The sequence below is a fragment of the Lissotriton helveticus genome, chromosome 12 (genome assembly GCF_964261635.1).
Source record: "Lissotriton helveticus chromosome 12, aLisHel1.1, whole genome shotgun sequence".
NCBI classification, from domain to species: Eukaryota; Metazoa; Chordata; class Amphibia; order Caudata; family Salamandridae; genus Lissotriton; species Lissotriton helveticus.
In genome coordinates this window covers 85778483-85795816 of record NC_136073.1, presented here as the reverse complement: position 1 = coordinate 85795816, position 17334 = coordinate 85778483, and the positions used below count along the sequence as shown (strand labels likewise).

At 47.1% G+C, this 17334-nt stretch overlaps 1 protein-coding gene across 1 annotated transcript in view; it reads left to right on the top strand.

Moving 5' to 3' along the window:
* The window catches only part of LOC144797886 (vomeronasal type-2 receptor 1-like), a 72506-nt gene that overhangs the window by 35879 nt on the left and 19293 nt on the right, over positions 1-17334 (top strand). The window contains exon 5 of the mRNA XM_078668688.1: positions 4827-5048. Within this exon, the coding sequence (XP_078524814.1) occupies positions 4827-5048 (222 nt within the window). The remainder of the gene's footprint in view (positions 1-4826; positions 5049-17334) is intronic.

The window sequence follows — 17334 nt, the reverse complement described above, 5'->3', positions numbered from 1 at the left end:
TAACTGACTCAGAGAACATGGTGGAAATTCGAGTTTAGTATGCCTGGACTAAGAATGATGAAATGCATCTTGTATTGATGTTGGTTTTAATATTCTGTGTTTTAAAATATCACTTTTAGAAAGTAGGTATTTTCTTGCCTAACCTTTCAAGCCTGCCTCTGTTAGGTTGTGTATTCCTTGTCTGGAGTTTGTGAGTGACAGGGCTGGGGGATTCCACGAGACAGGATGAGTCAGCCCAGTGGTGAATAGAGAGATCTGCATCTAGATGGGAAAGAGGAGCCACACCTGAATCTTGAATCGGGCTGTGCCTGCCTTCCACAATGCTGGCTCCACCTCCTGGGGTGTGGCTGATGTTTCTGCCAGGCACTGTGAAAAGAAAGAAGAAGTCTGGTAAACAGAGTGCTCCAGAACTGGTTTGGACTGGGCAAATGCCCCTCTCCCCTCAGAGAACAAAGGTTTTGGGGTATACATTTTGGGACCCTGATCCCATGAAATTAGATCACTGTTAGACTACAAGAAGAAACCTCTGCTGAGGAGAGGAACCTGAAGAAACTGAAGATGGACTATTCCTGAGCTGAAGTGCTGCTTAGGAGATTGGCCTGCAGAGTTGCCTTACTGCCAAAGAGAGGAGAAAGATCTTTGTGCACTTTGCTTTCAACTTGTAAAGGATCTCCAAGGGCTTGGAAAGGAGCTTGCCTCTTGCTGAAGTCTCAGGGACAACAGACTTCACCCCCCAGCTCCCCAGAGTTCTTTGGAAGTGCCTGCTGCTGTTTTGGGCCTTCTGAGGGACTGTGGGTCGCAAGGAGCTGGAAGTGCGACTCAACGAAGAAGAAGCGTGCCGCCGTCGCTGCTGTTACGTCGCACTGCACCTCATCGAGAGAAGCTTCTTGCAATGAAGAAGAAGCGTGTTGCCGTCGCTGCTGCCTGCCATTGCACTTCTGAACAAGGGTGTCGCCGCTGGAGCTGTCGTATTGCACCGCATCGAGAGAAGAGTCTCACAACGAGGAAGAAACATGTCGCCGTCGCTGTTTCTGCTGCCGCACTTCTGAACAAGGGTGTCGCTGCTGGAACTGTTGTATTGCACCACATCGAGGAAAGTGCCTCACATCCCCCGAGAAGTGCGCCGCCGTCAGAGTTGCTGCCGTCGCATTTCTGAACAAGGATGTTGCTGCTGTAGTTGTCGCATCGTGCGGAAGCTTCACACAAACATGGGATAAGAGTATCGCAGCTGAAGCTGTTGCCGTTGCATCGCTGAACAAGGGTGTTGCCACTGCAGTCCACACATCAAACCGAGAACTTCTCACATCCCCGGAGAAGCGTGCCGCATCTGGAAGAACTTCACGTCTTTATTTCTTTGCACCGGAACTTTGCCGCATTTCCCTCGCTGCATCATTACTTGTTGTGGAAGTGCAACTCATCGTAAGGTATATTGACGCAAAGTGTCGCATCTTAAGAACTGAACTGAACAAAGCTAAAACTACCATCTTAAAGTAACAGTATTGTGTATTTTTGTCGTTTATGGTCTTGTGGTAATCTATATAAAGTATACTTATTTTTTATATAAAACCTTGTGTGGTGTCCATCTGTAGTGCTGTTACTGGGTTACTCTATGTGGTCACAAATGCTTTACACACTGCCTCTGAGATAAGACTGTATGCTCGTGCCAAGCTACCAAGGGGGTGAGCAGGTGTTATTTAGGAGTGTAATCCCCTTATCCTGACTAGAGGCAAGGGTCCCTATTTGTCACAAGTACCTTCCTGTGCCAACTAGAGACCCCTCAAATCTAACACTCACTATACAAAATAGTCACCTATAAGTTATCCTACCCACATCCCTAAATGCCCCCCACCTAACCTAACCCTGTTACTATCTACATCCTACTGTAATGTTTAATCTTTCACTTCCTACCTAGCCGAGGTGCGAGCTTGTTCACACCCCTCACTTTCGCTTGGATCACAGATGGCAATAATAAAATTAGCTAAATCCATGCAAAAGTCTCAGTCAACCCCCACTCAGAAAAAGGCCTTAACCCCAGATTTTTTCTGCCTCACATTACTGCTGCCAAGAGCATCACTCAATATCTAGAAATGTTTAATAGCCTCGCTGACTGCCAACACCTCCCTTAATTGTAACAGATACAGATCAATACAGCATTGGGAAAGATGCACCCAATACCAGTGAAAAAATTCAGCACTATCATACTTCAAATCCACATGCTGGCCAAACCCCACATTCCTATAAAAATTCCTCTATTGACCTTTCATTGAGCGTTATCAATATCTGAGGGCCTCTGGGCACCCCACCATATCCACCTGGGAATGAACTCTGTCCAAGTGACAAAACAACCTGCCCATTGCTGCTTAATCTCTCTTAGATACTTTTTAGTTGACTGCAGCAATGAAAAACCTTTTCCAACTGCCAAGTTATTTTTCCCCAAGATGAATCACGATCACATCAGGGCCTCGTTTACCCACCAAAAACGTGTTCAAAGTTGGCAGCAATTCCTTCCATCATGTACCTCTATTTCCCTGCCAAATGACAGAGTACTACAGAGGGTCAAAACCTAAACTGACTTCATTGACCCTCTGCACTGCTTGACTTTTCTCCCATGTTACAAAAGTGTGGCTCACGATCCAGATAGATAGATCATCGAATTCCGCACATGGAACCAAGTCTGCAATAAACCAGCAAATAAAAGTAAAGGTTACGATTCCTCCCTGTCATTTCCCACATACCTCTTATAGCAATCAGAGGACCACTGCCCCAGCTGCAAAATGTCCACTCAGTTCCAACTTTTCCTACCTGCCTCTATTACTACCCCAATTTAAAAAGAGTGTGTCCCGTATTCCCCTGCCGCATACCCCAATAAAAACAGATTCTTACTCAAAACTGCTAGCTGCTGAAATGCTGTCACACTTAGACCAAAATATCCCCCGTTACTCTCCCCCCTTGTAGCCAGCAGCTTGTCCCCCCCAGTAGACTGGGAAAAACATTTTTAAAGGATACGCTCACAAAATAACTCTCCTACCTGTTGCCCTCTGATATATCTTAGGTTTGTGCAACAACATTTTTAACTCAATCTGACTTCTCACATCTTCATTACAGTGCACCCCAGGACATCCCCTACTCCCAACAATTAAGACACGTTAAAGGCCTCATTACAAATCCATGTCATTTGCGTAGTAAATTGCACTGTCTCCTCAGTACCCTTACACACTGCCGGAAGAATCCGTATGACCTTGTCAAACAATTAGCATGTCAACAGCTTTCTCCTAGGCCCTGAACAGCACGCTTCACTGGCCCAACTTTCCTAAATCCTCTTCCCCAGCTCCCTGACAGAAGGCGCATAGCCCCACAGCAGCTTACCCTTAAATGCTATGCCCACTATCTTTCCTGCAATTGTGACCCTTAATACTCCCTTTACTGTCAATGACAAAATAAACTGTACCACATCTTCTGCTCTCCATCACCCAGTTACCCTACTCTGTGCACCTGATTCTGAGAATTCTGCTCAAGCCTATGTATACGTCCTCCTTGTGGAGTCAGCCAACAACCCTACTACCAGCTATAACATCCTCCTTTCCCTGTGGTCCAAAGTGCCACTTACATTGGTGTCTTGTCTCTGTCTGCCTCCATGGCCCATCCATAGTATCTCTCCCACTGTCAATGAGACAAAGCATCCGCAATGTCATTGTCCTCTCCTGGGACATGACGTCCCTTAAGCAAAACATCATGTTTATAAATAGCCCATCACAAAAACTTGTAACATTTTCAACACTTGAGAATCTCTGGCCGACTGCCTGTTCACATTTTGCCCCACTGCAAATTCATCAGTTCAAACAAGCACTCTCTAACGAGCCAATTCATCAACCCATAGGGTGGTGGCCACTAACAGTGGAAGAAACTCCAAATAGACAATACTACAGTCCCCATGTTTCAGCTGGCCACTGCTCTGCACACTAATGCCTCCACCAGTACACATCCATGCCTTCTGCTGCATTAGAGAAAATCTGCACAGCTCACTCTGTCCCACATAGAACGAGCAGTGGAATGCCATTGAATGGTTCCAGAAGGAATTGCAACAACTGTAAGTACTCCTTAACGCCTGCTGACAGACGGCTCAACATCCCATTTGTGGTAACTAGAAAGGTACATAAAAAGTGAGGGTAAAGCCTCAATATCCATTTTATTAATGTCTGTTGTGTAACTGAAACTCCCTCCCTGCACACCAGAGACATTTTCATGGTTGTCTGTGCAAGACTGCTTTGAATTAGAAGTCACTTGTACACTGTAGTGGCACCACCAACATGATGGCAGACTGCCCACCCTAAATCCTGAAGCTTCCCTGGAACCATTTCTGGTGGCATCACAGTCATTAGAACAGCCTTCTCAATGTTGAAGCCAGCTGTGGTTCTACCTTAAGTAATTATCCCTTACACTGTCCTCTAAAGGAATCAGGTGAACACCAAAGAAGGGGTGAGAGACAGATGCCTCTTTTATGTTGAGAGTCTGATTTGTGCTCTAAGCCGAATTAATCCACTCATCATCGAAACCAAAGACAGGGTAGTATTATAATTTACGATTGATATTTAGGTTTATCATATTAGAGCACAATAGCCTTTGAAGTGTGCAAAGTGGGTCGGCCACAATTGTGGATATTAGTGGCATGCTTAAGGTGTCTTCTTTCATACCCATCTGGTCGCCTATGTTTGGCATTTCTCTTGGCAGAGAAGTTTATGGAAAATGGTCATCATTACCCATGTTGTGTCTCTGCATCCATCATAATGCAGTCACCTAAAATGTCTCAATCCTTTGTTCTGGTCCAGCTTCTTCACTACATCAAAAACATCCGCCTGCATGGAAGCACTAAGACCTTTTTCGATAGGCACGGCAATCCGCCGGCACGGTATGATGTTGTGAACTGGCAGCGCAGTCACCAAGGCACCTTCAAGCAGGTGAAGGTAGGAGAATATGATTCCAGTGCCCCAGCAAGAGCAACCCTAATCATCAACAATAGCGCCATCTTGTGGGCTGCAGACAGCAAAGAGGTAAGAGGTTCTGCATCAGTATGAGAAGGTACCTTTGTTTTTTTGTGTGCCAGAACACAAACCCAGCTCTGTCAGCAATGAGAAAAAAAGTTGTTTTTTGTGGAACTCGATTTTGAGTCCCACTATAAGAGAAATTGCTCATCTTGGTCTTGTGAATTGTGCTTGCAAAGGAGAAGTGGGCTACTAACCTTGGAAGTGGATGTGTACAGTGCAGGACGTACCTAAGCATGGGCGTAAAATCCGCTCCGCTCGCGGATTTTTCGGATTTTCGGCAAATTCGCAATCCGCGAACTCTCGCGAATTTGTCGAAAATCCGTGAATTCGCTCGCGGCGGATTTTTTGCTTGGTGATACAATATTGCGGCGCGCGGCGTGGTGCACGGCGTTCACTTTCCGTCATTCAGCGTTTGCCGAGTTGTTTTTCTCGATCATATTTTGCGAGTGCTGCGCCATTTTGGATCTTGCTGCGGGATCCCGCGGGAGTTTGGCGCCCGCGAATACGTAATCGCGGCTTGCCACCTTGCACAGCACGCCTCGCGAGAGTTCGCAATTGCGAACACGTAATTGCGGCGGAAAGGAACAATCTCGCACTCGCAAAATAGAGATTTTGCAATTCTGCACAAGAAATCCACCAGCAAACAGGATAAACCTTCAGAAAATTATGATTTTTATCAGAATCACTCCTCAGGTTGACATTTGCATGGCCTTTTTTTTGTGCAAGGAGTCCATTTTTTGGGGGGGGGGAAGGAAGTGCTCCACAGTCTCCAACTTCCTGTTCCTGTCCAGCAGGCTCCTCCCAGTGCTTTCTTCATGTGCTGGTCACTTTCATTTGGACCTTGACCTGGAAGGATTACTTTTTGTGGGTGCTGCTGGATATTTGGATTTGAGGCCTTTTTGACTTTCTTTGGATCACTTTTGGATTAGAAATCAACTTTCACAAGTAAGTTTGTTTGGGGCATTACAGTTGCTGCAACTACAATTTTGGAACTTTTTCAGAACATTAAATAAAATATATTGTGGGTAGCCACAGTATCTAGTAGGACCAGTGTTGGTTATGGGTGCATGATAGAACTGTTTTGTTGAATTTAAACACCATTGAGGCCATGGATGGGCTGGGATTGTGCTGATTTTTGTTGTTTTTGTCGTTTTTTTGGGGCTGCTGGTGGGGCCCTTTGCCCAGGGGTGGTGAGTGTTGCATGGGCCTAGTCTTTCTGTGGGGTGTCTTCTTGAATTTAAACATCATTGAGGCCATGGATGGGCAGGGATTGTGCTGATTTTTGTGTTTTTTGTTGTTTTTTGGGGGCTGCTGGTGTGGCCTTTTGCCCAGGGGTAGTGGTGCATGGACTGAGTGTGCCTGTGGTGTGGTCTCACTCTCTTTAATGTAAACATCCTGGATGGCATTGGATTGTGGTGATTTTTGGGTTTTTTTCCGTTTTTTTGGGGTGTACTGTTGATGTGGACTGGCCATGTGGGTGGTGGTGGGTGGCCATCTTGAGTGCTGGCTGGTACAGGCAACATGTGCTTGGGGTGCAAGGGGCCATTTTGAAGAGAGGCAGTGTCTGAGGCCTGCACTTATTTTGCCTACTTTTCATCCATTATGCCCAGGGGTGGTGAGTGTTGCATGGGCCTAGTCTTTCTGTGGGGCGTCTTCTTGAATTTAAACACCATTGAGGCCATGGATGGGCTGGGATTGTGCTGAATTTTGTGTTTTTTGTCGTTTTTTGGGGCTGCTGGTGGGGCCCTTTGCCCAGGAGTGGTGAGTGTTGCATGGGCCTAGTCTTTCTGTGGGGTGTCTTCTTGAATTTAAACACCATTGAGGCCATGGATGGGCTGGGATTGTGTTGATTTTTGTGTTTTTTGTCGTTTTTTGGGGGCTGCTGGTGTGGCCTTTTGCCAAGGGGTAGTGATGCATGGACTGAGTGTGCCTGTGGTGTGGTCTCACTCTCTTTAATGTAAACATCCTGGATGGCATTGGATTGTGGTGATTTTTGGGTGTTTTTCTGTTTTTTTGGGGTGTACTGTTGATGTGGACTGGCCATGTGGGTGGAGGTGGTGGCCATCTTGAGTGCTGGCTGGTACAGGCAACATGTGCTTGGGGTGCAATGGGCCATTTTGAAGAGAGGCAGTGTCTGAGGCCTGCACTTATTTTGCCTACTTTTCATCCATTATGCCCAGGGGTAGTGAGTAATGCATGGACTTAGTCTTTCTGTGGGGTGTCTTCTTGAATTTAAACACCATTGAGGCCATGGATGGGCTGGGATTGTGCTGAATTTTGTGGTTTTTGTCGTTTTTTGGGGCTGCTGGTGGGGCCCTTTGCCCAGGGGTGGTGAGTGTTGCATGGGCCTAGTCTTTCTGTGGGGTGTCTTCTTGAATTTAAACACCATTGAGGCCATGGATGGGCTGGGATTGTGCTGATTGTTGTGTTTTTTGTTGTTTTTTGGGGGCTGCTGGTGTGGCCTTTTGCCAAGGGGTAGTCATGCATGGACTGAGTGTGCCTGTGGTGTGGTCTCACTCTCTTTAATGTAAACATCCTGGATGGCATTGGATTGTGGTGATTTTTGGGTGTTTTTCTGTTTCTTTGGGGTGTACTGTTGATGTGGACTGGCCATGTGGGTGGTGGTGGTGGCCATCTTGAGTGCTGGCTGGTACAGGCAACATGTGCTTGGGGTGCAAGGGGCCATTTTGAAGAGAGGCAGTGTCTGAGGCCTGCACTTATTTTGCCTACTTTTCATCCATTATGCCCAGGGGTAGTGAGTGTTGCATGGGCCTAGTCTTTCTGTGGGGTGTCTTCTTGAATTTAAACACCATTGAGGCCATGGATGGGCTGGGATTGTGCTGAATTTTGTGGTTTTTGTCATTTTTGGGGGCTGCTGGTGGGGCCCTTTGCCCAGGGGTGGTGAGTGTTGCATGGGCCTAGTCTTTCTGTGGGGTGTCTTCTTGAATTTAAACACCATTGAGGCCATGGATGGGCTGGGATTGTGCTGGTTTTTGTGTTTTTTGTCGTTTTTTGGGGGCTGCTGGTGTGGCCTTTTGCCAAGGGGTAGTGATGCATGGACTGAGTGTGCCTGTGGTGTGGTCTCACTCTCTTTAATGTAAACATCCTGGATGGCATTGGATTGTGGTGATTTTTGGGTGTTTTTCTGTTTTTTTAGGGTGTACTGTTAATGTGGACTGGCCATGTGGGTGGTGGTGGTGGCCATCTTGAGTGCTGGCTGGTACAGGCAACATGTGCTTGGGGTGCAAGGGGCCATTTTGAAGAGAGGCAGTGTCTGAGGCCTGCACTTATTTTGCCTACTTTTCATCCATTATGCCCAGGGGTAGTGAGTGTTGCATGGGCCTACTCTTTCTGTGTGGTGTCTTGAATGTAAACATCATGGATGGCATGGGATTGTGCTGATTTTTCTGTGTTTTTCCATTTTTTGGGGTGTATTACTGAACTGATGTTCCTCTGTCTTCCATTACTTTTAGGTGCACAAGACTCTAGAGAACCACCAGTGCCAGGAAGAAGTCCTGCAGCGGTGTGTGTGTGCAGCATAACGTCACGCGACGTCACGTCTGGACACAGACAACTCTGCAACTCGTGCAACTGCTGCCTGCTGTTCTGACCTGCTCTGAAGAAGATGGCCCCCAAAAAAGTTACCCGTAGCTCCTCTAGCAAGAAAGTTGCCAGGAAGGAGCAGAAGAAGCAAGTTACTAAGGAGACTGGTGTGCCGGCCGCCCCTTTTTTTGGGAGAAAAAAAAAAAGTATGCCTGAAGCAGCAGCGGGATCTGCTGGGGACCAAGCTGGGAGCAGCACCCCCGCTCCATTAGGCTCAGTGCCACCACCACCACCACGCCAACTTAAGTCCAAGCCCTTCACTGCGGCAGAGGCACTTTGTCTAGTTGTTCAATCACCATCGACCAGTGATGTTGGCTCATCGCAAGAAAGTAGCAGCAATGTCCCTCAATCAACACAGGTTGTTGTAACTCATCTGACGAGTGTTGAACAACCACAGCCGCAACAAAAACCACATGTGCAAGTACAAGCCCAAGTACATGTGGAAGGAGAGGCAGCGCAAGGAGATGCGCAAGCAGAGGTGCATGGAGGGTCACAAGTGCCCACAATAGTTGTTCCTCCCGAAGTAGGGGCACATCAGGAAATCGACAATCAAGGCGAGGTATCATTTGAGGAAGACACTCCTCCTGATGATCATTCATTGTCTTCCACACCCCTAGCAAGGAAGAGATCAAGGGTGGTGTCTACATCTTCTTCAAGCACACCTCCTTCTGATGATACGGATCAAAATTGGGAACCAGCACCACTGCCGTCTGAGAGTGAGGCACACCATGATCTGACAAAGGTAGTTAAGCGTAAAAGGAAGCTCGTCCAAAGTCTCACAGTTATGGAGTGTGATGATGATGAGGCTCAACAAGAAGTGGCGGATACTGCTGCTGATGAAAACTCTGACAACGACGACCCAGTCATCATAAAGGTCACTGCAGCCCCAGCGGGCATGCAGCAAACAGACATTTTCACCCTAGCCCGAAAAGCTGCTGAGCGTGATGATGATGATGTTGTCGACGAGGAGGCAGTGGAAAAACCACAATCATTGGAGTTAAGTAGTACACCAACTCGTACCGCTTCCATATTTCTTTCTCACAATAAGGGACCTCCATCCACCTCGACCTTAATTAGTGGCGGTGAAAGTGCACAACGTACAAAAGTTGGGCAATCCAGATCCTCCACTTCATCTGGCATTAGCAGCATGACCACCACCACCAGTATCGCCGCCTCCTCCGGGCCCCACAGACACTTCAAGTCCCCAGTTTGGGACTTCTTTACTGTTTGCCCAAAAAGGGAAAAGTTCGCCATTTGTACCCTTTGTAAGCTTGCAGTTAGTCGTGGTAAGTTAGGTACCAACTATGGTACCGGAGGCCAGAGAGGTCATCTTAGGAGACAGCACACTGTCCAATGGTTTGCGCACCTAAAGGCGATCAAGGAAGCCCGAATTGGAAGTCAAGAAAACTTTGATGTTTCATCTGATGATGACGAGGAGGAAGAAGAGGTGTCAAACACTTCACTTACACCCAGTACCCCTGTCAGCAGCACACCCCATGTGAGGCACACTAAGAGTGTTGGAGCGAGTGAGACACCAACGCGCAAAAGTTCACCAGCGAGCATAATTGGGTCAACGAAGTCATTATCATCCCGTAAATGCTTGGTCCAGGGCAACATCAGAACCATGTTTTCTTCAGACGCGCCATATGAACGGAACCACCCACTGACGCATCTGTATAACACTAAGCTGGCTAAAATGCTAGCTGTGGACCTTCTCCCTTTTGCTTTTGTAGAAGCGGTAGGTTTTCTAGAATTAGTGGCAGCGCTCTGCCCTAAATGGAAGGTTCCTAGCCGGTTCTATTTTGCCAGAGTTGCGGTTCCAGCACTACATGAAGATGTGCTGGAGGCGATTGGGGCAGCTTTGCAGAAGAGTGCTGTTCACACTATACATATGACAACAGACATGTGGACCAGTGGCGCAGGCGCTGATTACATGTGCATCACTGCACACTGGGTCTCTTTTTCAGGTGTTAAAGCAAAGCTAAACGCAGGTGTTGACCCGGACCAAGTTTTTAAAGCTGCTCGGAAACATGCAACACTAGCCATGTTTGGCTTGGAGAAAAGTCACACATCACAAAACATTTTGGACGAGTTTAACAAAAAGGTCTTTCACTGGCTGGCCCCAAAAAAACGCCAGATTGGTTATGTTTCCACGGATAATGGCGCCAATGTAGTTAAGGCCATGGCGCTGGGTGACTATTTCAGAGTGCCGTGTTTGGCGCACTGTATCAACCTGGTAGTTCAAAAATTCTTGAGTGATAAAGACAGTCCAGCGTGCGAGGTAATGGCCACCTGCCGCAAAATGTGCAACCATTTCAGCCATTCTTTTAAGGCCCGGAAGCATCTGAGGAGCCTGCTACATGAACGTCGAAAGCCATTGAAAGCACTCATCCAGGAGGTGTCAACACGTTGGAACTCAACCTTCTACATGCTTGAGCGTCTGTATGAGCAGTATACGGTACTCGATCACTATTTCTTAAAAGAGGGTACAGCTCAGAAGGACCTACGGATGGGTGCGGAGCAATGGGACATAGTTAAAAGCGTGACAGACATGCTTCGTCCTTTTGAGTTCTTCACGCGTGCAGTCAGCCAGGAGGACTGTAATTTGGGAAAAGCTATCCCATTGTTGTGCATGCTGGAGCACCAACTGAAGGCGGTGTCTTCTGAGTTAGAAAAAGATGAAAAAAACAAAGATCCTTTTGTTTTGTCGGAGAAATTATTAGAGCGCCTACGTGGTGATGAACGTCTTAAAAAGATCAACTCAGAACAGCATTACATTTGTGCTACTATTCTGGATCCACGCTACAAAAAGGCGCTGGCAGGCCAAGCATTCTTTCCTTTTGGTGATGAAGATGTTAAAAAGTACAAACGTTGGCTAGCCAGGTCAGCCAAGAGGTTTGAAAAAGAACGGCAGGATATTTAAGGAGAAGGCAGTACATCAGCATCAGCATCAGCAGGCCATCCCCAGTCAAAAGAATCCACTTCTGCACCTGTGGCTGTGGCACAAGTGACCTCTCAGCCATTAAAGACACCGGCAACCGGATCATCTGCACCACACACAAGAGTAACATTGGCTGCTGAAGAGGATTGGCTAACTTTGCTTGGGTATGGTTCTCGAAAAAAGGTCACAGGCACAGCAAAAAGTAAGCAGGAGGAACCGTTGAGGACCTTGAGTCGATGGTGCAGGACTATCTGAATGACTCAACAGAGGTCTTTCTTAATGATGAGCCATTGCAGTATTGGCATGGGAAAAAACAATTGTGGCCACAGCTCTCCAACCTGGCTATAAACTATTTGTTTTGCCCACTCGCAAGTGTGTCTTCTGAACGTGTTTTCAGTGCTGCTGGTGGCATTGTAACTCCCAAACGGAGCCGCCTTTTGCCCAAAAATGTGGAGAGGCTAACAATGATCAAGATGAATCAGCACCTCATACCACCAGATTACAAAGTACGAGAAAGCACGCCGCATGAAGACGAGGAGGACGGCAACGTAGATGAGGGGATTTGTTCTCTGTTCGGTGACGCTGACCTCATCCTGCCTGAATTCGCAGAGTATGATGACGAAATCCTCTTCTTATTCCCTGACACCGAGCCCTGAAAATGAGACAATGAATCAATAACTTTCTTTTTCGTCCTTATTCACTTTTATTCCTGTGTGTCTGTCTTTCTTTGTTTTGCACAGTTAATTTAATTCAAACTTTAATCACCTAATCCCAAAAACAAGCCCATCAGCAGAACTGTCTTCACTTGTTTGCTTATTGATTTGAAGGTGCCGCAGTCTACATTCCTCAGGTTCACAAGTTCAGAAGAACATGCTCCTCTATCCTCCTCCTCCAGACTCCTATTTCCCTCAAAGCAGAGGGCTGGATTACGCCCAATGAAGAAAGACTCAGCACTTGTGGGGGTGTTCTAATTCTTTGCGGGTGAGTTGACGGCTCTGGGCCCATTGCTGTGAAGCTCTAATAACGGATAAAAGTGTTTTGGACCAAATATGAGGCGGAAATTTCTTGCCGTTTTTGCTGACTTGCTTGCCTTTGAGGTGCTCTTTGGCGGGGTTCTGGGTGTTTGTGTGTGAGTTTTGGGGTCTGGGAGCACTGCTGCGACAGTCTAATGTTGATTGCATTTGCTTTTCAGGAAATCCGTGGTGGTAAACAGGAGTATGATGATGACCTAGCTGCACAGCGCGTTTGGACCGAAGGCCGAGAGATATTGTAAGTATGACATTTTGCTTTTTGGCTGTTTGGGGGTGTTGTCGCGTGCTTTTTTGCGGGTGGGTTGGCGGGTCTTGGGGCATTCCTGGGAAGGTCTAATACCGGATAGAAGTGGTTTGGACAAAATCCATAAGGAAAAGCCTTTTTTTTGCTATTTCTTCTGACATCTTGCTCAGTGTAGCGTTTTCGGGGGCCTGTTTGGGGGGCTTCCTGGTGTTTGTGGGTGGGTTGCGGGGTCTCTGTCGAAGCACTGCTGCGACAGTCTAATCTTGATTGCATTTGCTTTTCAGGAAATCCGTGGTGGAAAACAGGAGTTATGATGATGACCTAGCTGCACAGCGCGTTTGGACCGAAGGCCGAGAGATATTTTAAGTATGACATTTTGCGCTTTGGCTGTTTGGAGGTGTTGTCGCGTGCTTTTTTGCGGGCGGGTTGGCGGGTCTTGGGGCTTTCCTGGGAAGGTCTAATACCGGATAGAAGTGGTTTGGACAAAATCCATAAGGAAAAGCCTTTTTTTTGCTATTTCTTCTGACATCTTGCTCAATGTAGCGTTTTCGGGGGCCTGTTTGGGGGGCTTCCTGGTGTTTGTGGGTGGGTTGCGGGGTCTCTGTTGAAGCACTGCTGCGACAGTCTAATCTTGATTGCATTTGCTTTTCAGGAAATCCGTGGTGGAAAACAGGAGTTATGATGATGACCTAGCTGCACAGCGCGTTTGGACCGAAGGCCGAGAGATATTGTAAGTATGACATTTTGCTTTTTGGCTGTTTGGGGGTGTTGTCGCGTGCTTTTTGCGGGTGGGTTGGCGGGTCTTGGGGCATTCCTGGGAAGGTCTAATACCGGATAGAAGTGGTTTGGACAAAATCCATAAGGAAAAGCCTTTTGGCACTTTTTGTAACTTAGGGTTCGTTAGGGTTAGCCCTAGCAGCAGGATTGCATGTGTTTCGGGGTGTTCTAGATTTTTGCAACTGAGTTCTGGGGTCTTAGAGCACTCTTGGAGCGATGCTGGCTATGGATACTTTTGCTTGCTTGCAAGTGGTTTGAATACAATCCACGGTGGGTAAGGGGGTATTTGGGCCTACTTTTACTTTCAAAGTACGTTTTGTCACCATTTTTCTGCTAGGCCTCGTATTTTGAGATCTGATTGGGGGTCTTCTACATTTTTGCGACTGGCTTTAGTAAGGGTCTAGGTGGGAGCACTGCTGGGAAGGTCTAATTGTGTTCTAAAACACAGTTTACAGTACACCTAGCTTGAGGGGAAAGATCCGCTAAATTAATTTGGCCATACCTATTTATCCTTCAAAAGGTGACTCAGACAGAGTACGCAATTTCTAAAATATTGTACTGTCTATTAGGAAAATCAAAGTGTGACTTTTTGCACCACACAGCGTACATACCTTATATTTATTTATCAGTGGTATTGTAATAGCACTTCCTGTTTTCCGTTCAATAATTACAGGCCGGGTTTCAGTCTGTGCAATGGGGAAAAAAGATGGAGTCAGGCTTCACATTAACGAGCCGCAATTCAACATCCGCCAGGCAGGCAGTGGACAGGGTGTCTTCTGTCAGTGGTCACCAACATTGATGGACGATGCGTCAGCTAGAATGGAGGAGTGCCGCTAATAAGAGGAATTGTTTGCTGCATGCAATTTACTTACCAAATTCAACAGGACAACTCCAACAACATACAGATACAGTATCCATTGTTTTCTTCTATGAGTGTGACTGCATTTCTTGGATCTCTCTCTGCTTCTAAATTGATCCCAGATTTCTTTATCTTCAATTATTGTTTGTCCATGCTGTGCTTTTTTTTTCTTCTCTCAACAAAACCTACCCAAAAAGAAACCCCCATTCCCATCCATTTTCCAAACCCTAACCCTCTTCCCCCGGGCTGTGTGGTTTTGCTTGATGTGTGACTAAATGACATCAATAATTCCACACACTTGCTGGGGAGGATAAGGTAATAGCAACAGGCTGGTGAAGGAATCCGAGGATATATTCTAGACTTACTCAGCTTCAGTACTATTTCTTGTAGTAGTAGGAGCCAATGCCAAATAAATTCAACGCAAGTACTAGTTATACTTGCGATTAAGCATGGGCGGATTTTGCGGATCCACGATTCACGAATTTGCGGATTCACGGATCGTGGATCCGCAAAATCCGCGGATTTAGCGGATCTGCGGATTTGGGGGCGGGGCTTCCTCGAGTGTGTGGGCGGGGCCAAACGGACGGGGCTTCCATGCGAGCGCACATGCCTCTTGTGTGTATAAAAGGTCAGAGACCGATCAGAGCAGCAGATTAAGAGACAGAAGCCCCTGGTCACAGGAACAGCACGGGGATTGCGCTCGTGAAAGTCAAAGATGCAAATGCCTCTGGCCAGCATCACAGCGGATTTTCGATGGTATATTTGGGAAGAAGGCACATCTGCCCAGCCTCCCAACGCTCACGATTTTTTTTGGGCTGATCAATGAGTCACTGCATTTGCGCTTCAACTAGTTCCAGCGACCAAGTGTGTGTTACTATGCAATCGCGCCGAAGTGCGCAGGGGTCCCTTGAGTGAAATGTCCATCATAGTGGGTAAATGGCGGGAAGACGGTGCACACCTCGAGTGTGTGGGCGGGGCCAAACGGACGGGGCTTCCATGCGAGCGCACATGCCTCTTGTGTGTATAAAAGGTCAGAGACCAGCATCACAGCGGATTTTCGATGGTATATTTGGGAACAAGGCACACCTGCCCAGCCTCCACAACGCTCACGATTATTTTTGGGCTGATGAATGAGTCACTGAATTTAAGCTTCAACTAGGGCACATGCGTTATTGATATCTGCAAGTGTTTCCTGTTGAGGTTTATTTTTTGTGCCAGGACCGTCGTGCCAGAATGAACCCTGCCCTTCATATTTATTCAAGCAGACACCATGTAAATAATTTAAGATGGCGCCGGCAAGCTGCCAGCGCCATCCTGCAAAAGTTACTTAATTAGCTTCAACAGGAAGCTCCAACTGATAAAATAAAGCAGGCGCTCGAGCCCCTGCTTTATCTTATCTGTTAGAGCTTCCTGTCGAAGCTAATTAAGTAACCATTTGAGGATGGCGCTGGCAGCTTGCCGGCGCCATCGTAAATTATGCATTAGGCTTGAACTTTTGACCGCAAAATCCGCTCCGATCGCGGATTGCGGATTCTCGGTAAATTCGCTAGAGTTCGCGGATCGCGGATTTACCGAAAATCGGCAAAATCCGCGATCGGAGCGGATTTTGCGCTCATGCTTACTTGCAATACTTTACCATTTGTTAGGCTACATTGTGGCACTGTTCTAGTGTACTGTCACCTGCTATATTCTCTATCGTAACCGTTGTAATGCTACAGTAAGGACAAACCAGGTTTCGTTTTCTTTTTTTCCATAGGCATGCAACTGCCACTGTATCACACCACTAGTACCACCGCAATGAGGACATTTCATCCGCCCAGGATTGCCAACCTTAATCCCCATTTCCCGTGGAGCCAGCCCTGGGCCTAGACCTACTTTCAAACACAAATTACAGGTAAGATAAGCGTTTGGTGGGAGGTAGTATAATGGACTATTAGGACTAGACGAGAGATTGACGGTAGTACTACTAAAGTCCTAGGACTCTTCAGGAAAACAAACTTACTGTTAAACCCCCACCCACCAGACTCAAAAGCAGTAAAAAACAGGTATAGTCAGATAAAGTTTAAAAAATTATATTTATGTAGCCCTAACAAAATAATCTCCCTCAAGACCCTTCCTAACCCCAACGATTGTCTTTCAAAAGTCCCAAAAAGAACCCAACTCCCAAATCCTACCCCCCCAAAGTCTCTAAAAAAAAGGGCAAAGGACACTACACTACTGGAGGGTGCTGTTGAATTTAGCGGCCAGGGCATCATACTCCTTGCGGAGGGTGGCATGGTCGAAGCGGAGGACCTCCACCAAGTTCTTGTAGCTAAGGACCTCCTGCTCCAGGTAGGACATTCTTAGGGATAAGCGGCGCTGGCGTGCCTTGCAACTCCTGTGGGGGGCAGCTGATGTCTTTGCTGCTTGGCGGTGGCGGTTGGCTTTGGTAGCCCGGCTCCGTACCGCTGGAGCACTGCGCTGTCTGGCAGCCCGTGGGGGCACGGAGGAGGATGCAGCTATCCCAGTGGAGGATGTTGTGGTTCCACAGGTTGACTGCGTGTCCTCCTCCTCCAGGGCCACCAGCCGCCGATATTCGGCGACAGTGGCATCCAGCCTCCGTTGCCGGGCCATTCGAGCCTGCTCCCTCCGTGATGGTCTCGTTGATTTGGAAGGAGCAACTATATGAAGAAAGAAAGACATAGTCTGTAACCAATGCTCCTTAACATTAATAACACAAAGTGATTGAGCCGAAAGTTGTGTCACAGTACAAGTAGCAAATTGAAAGCACAGTACATAACTATTGAGGACAGTATCTATCTAACCTCCCACTTCTGCATCCTTGCTCTAACATTAGT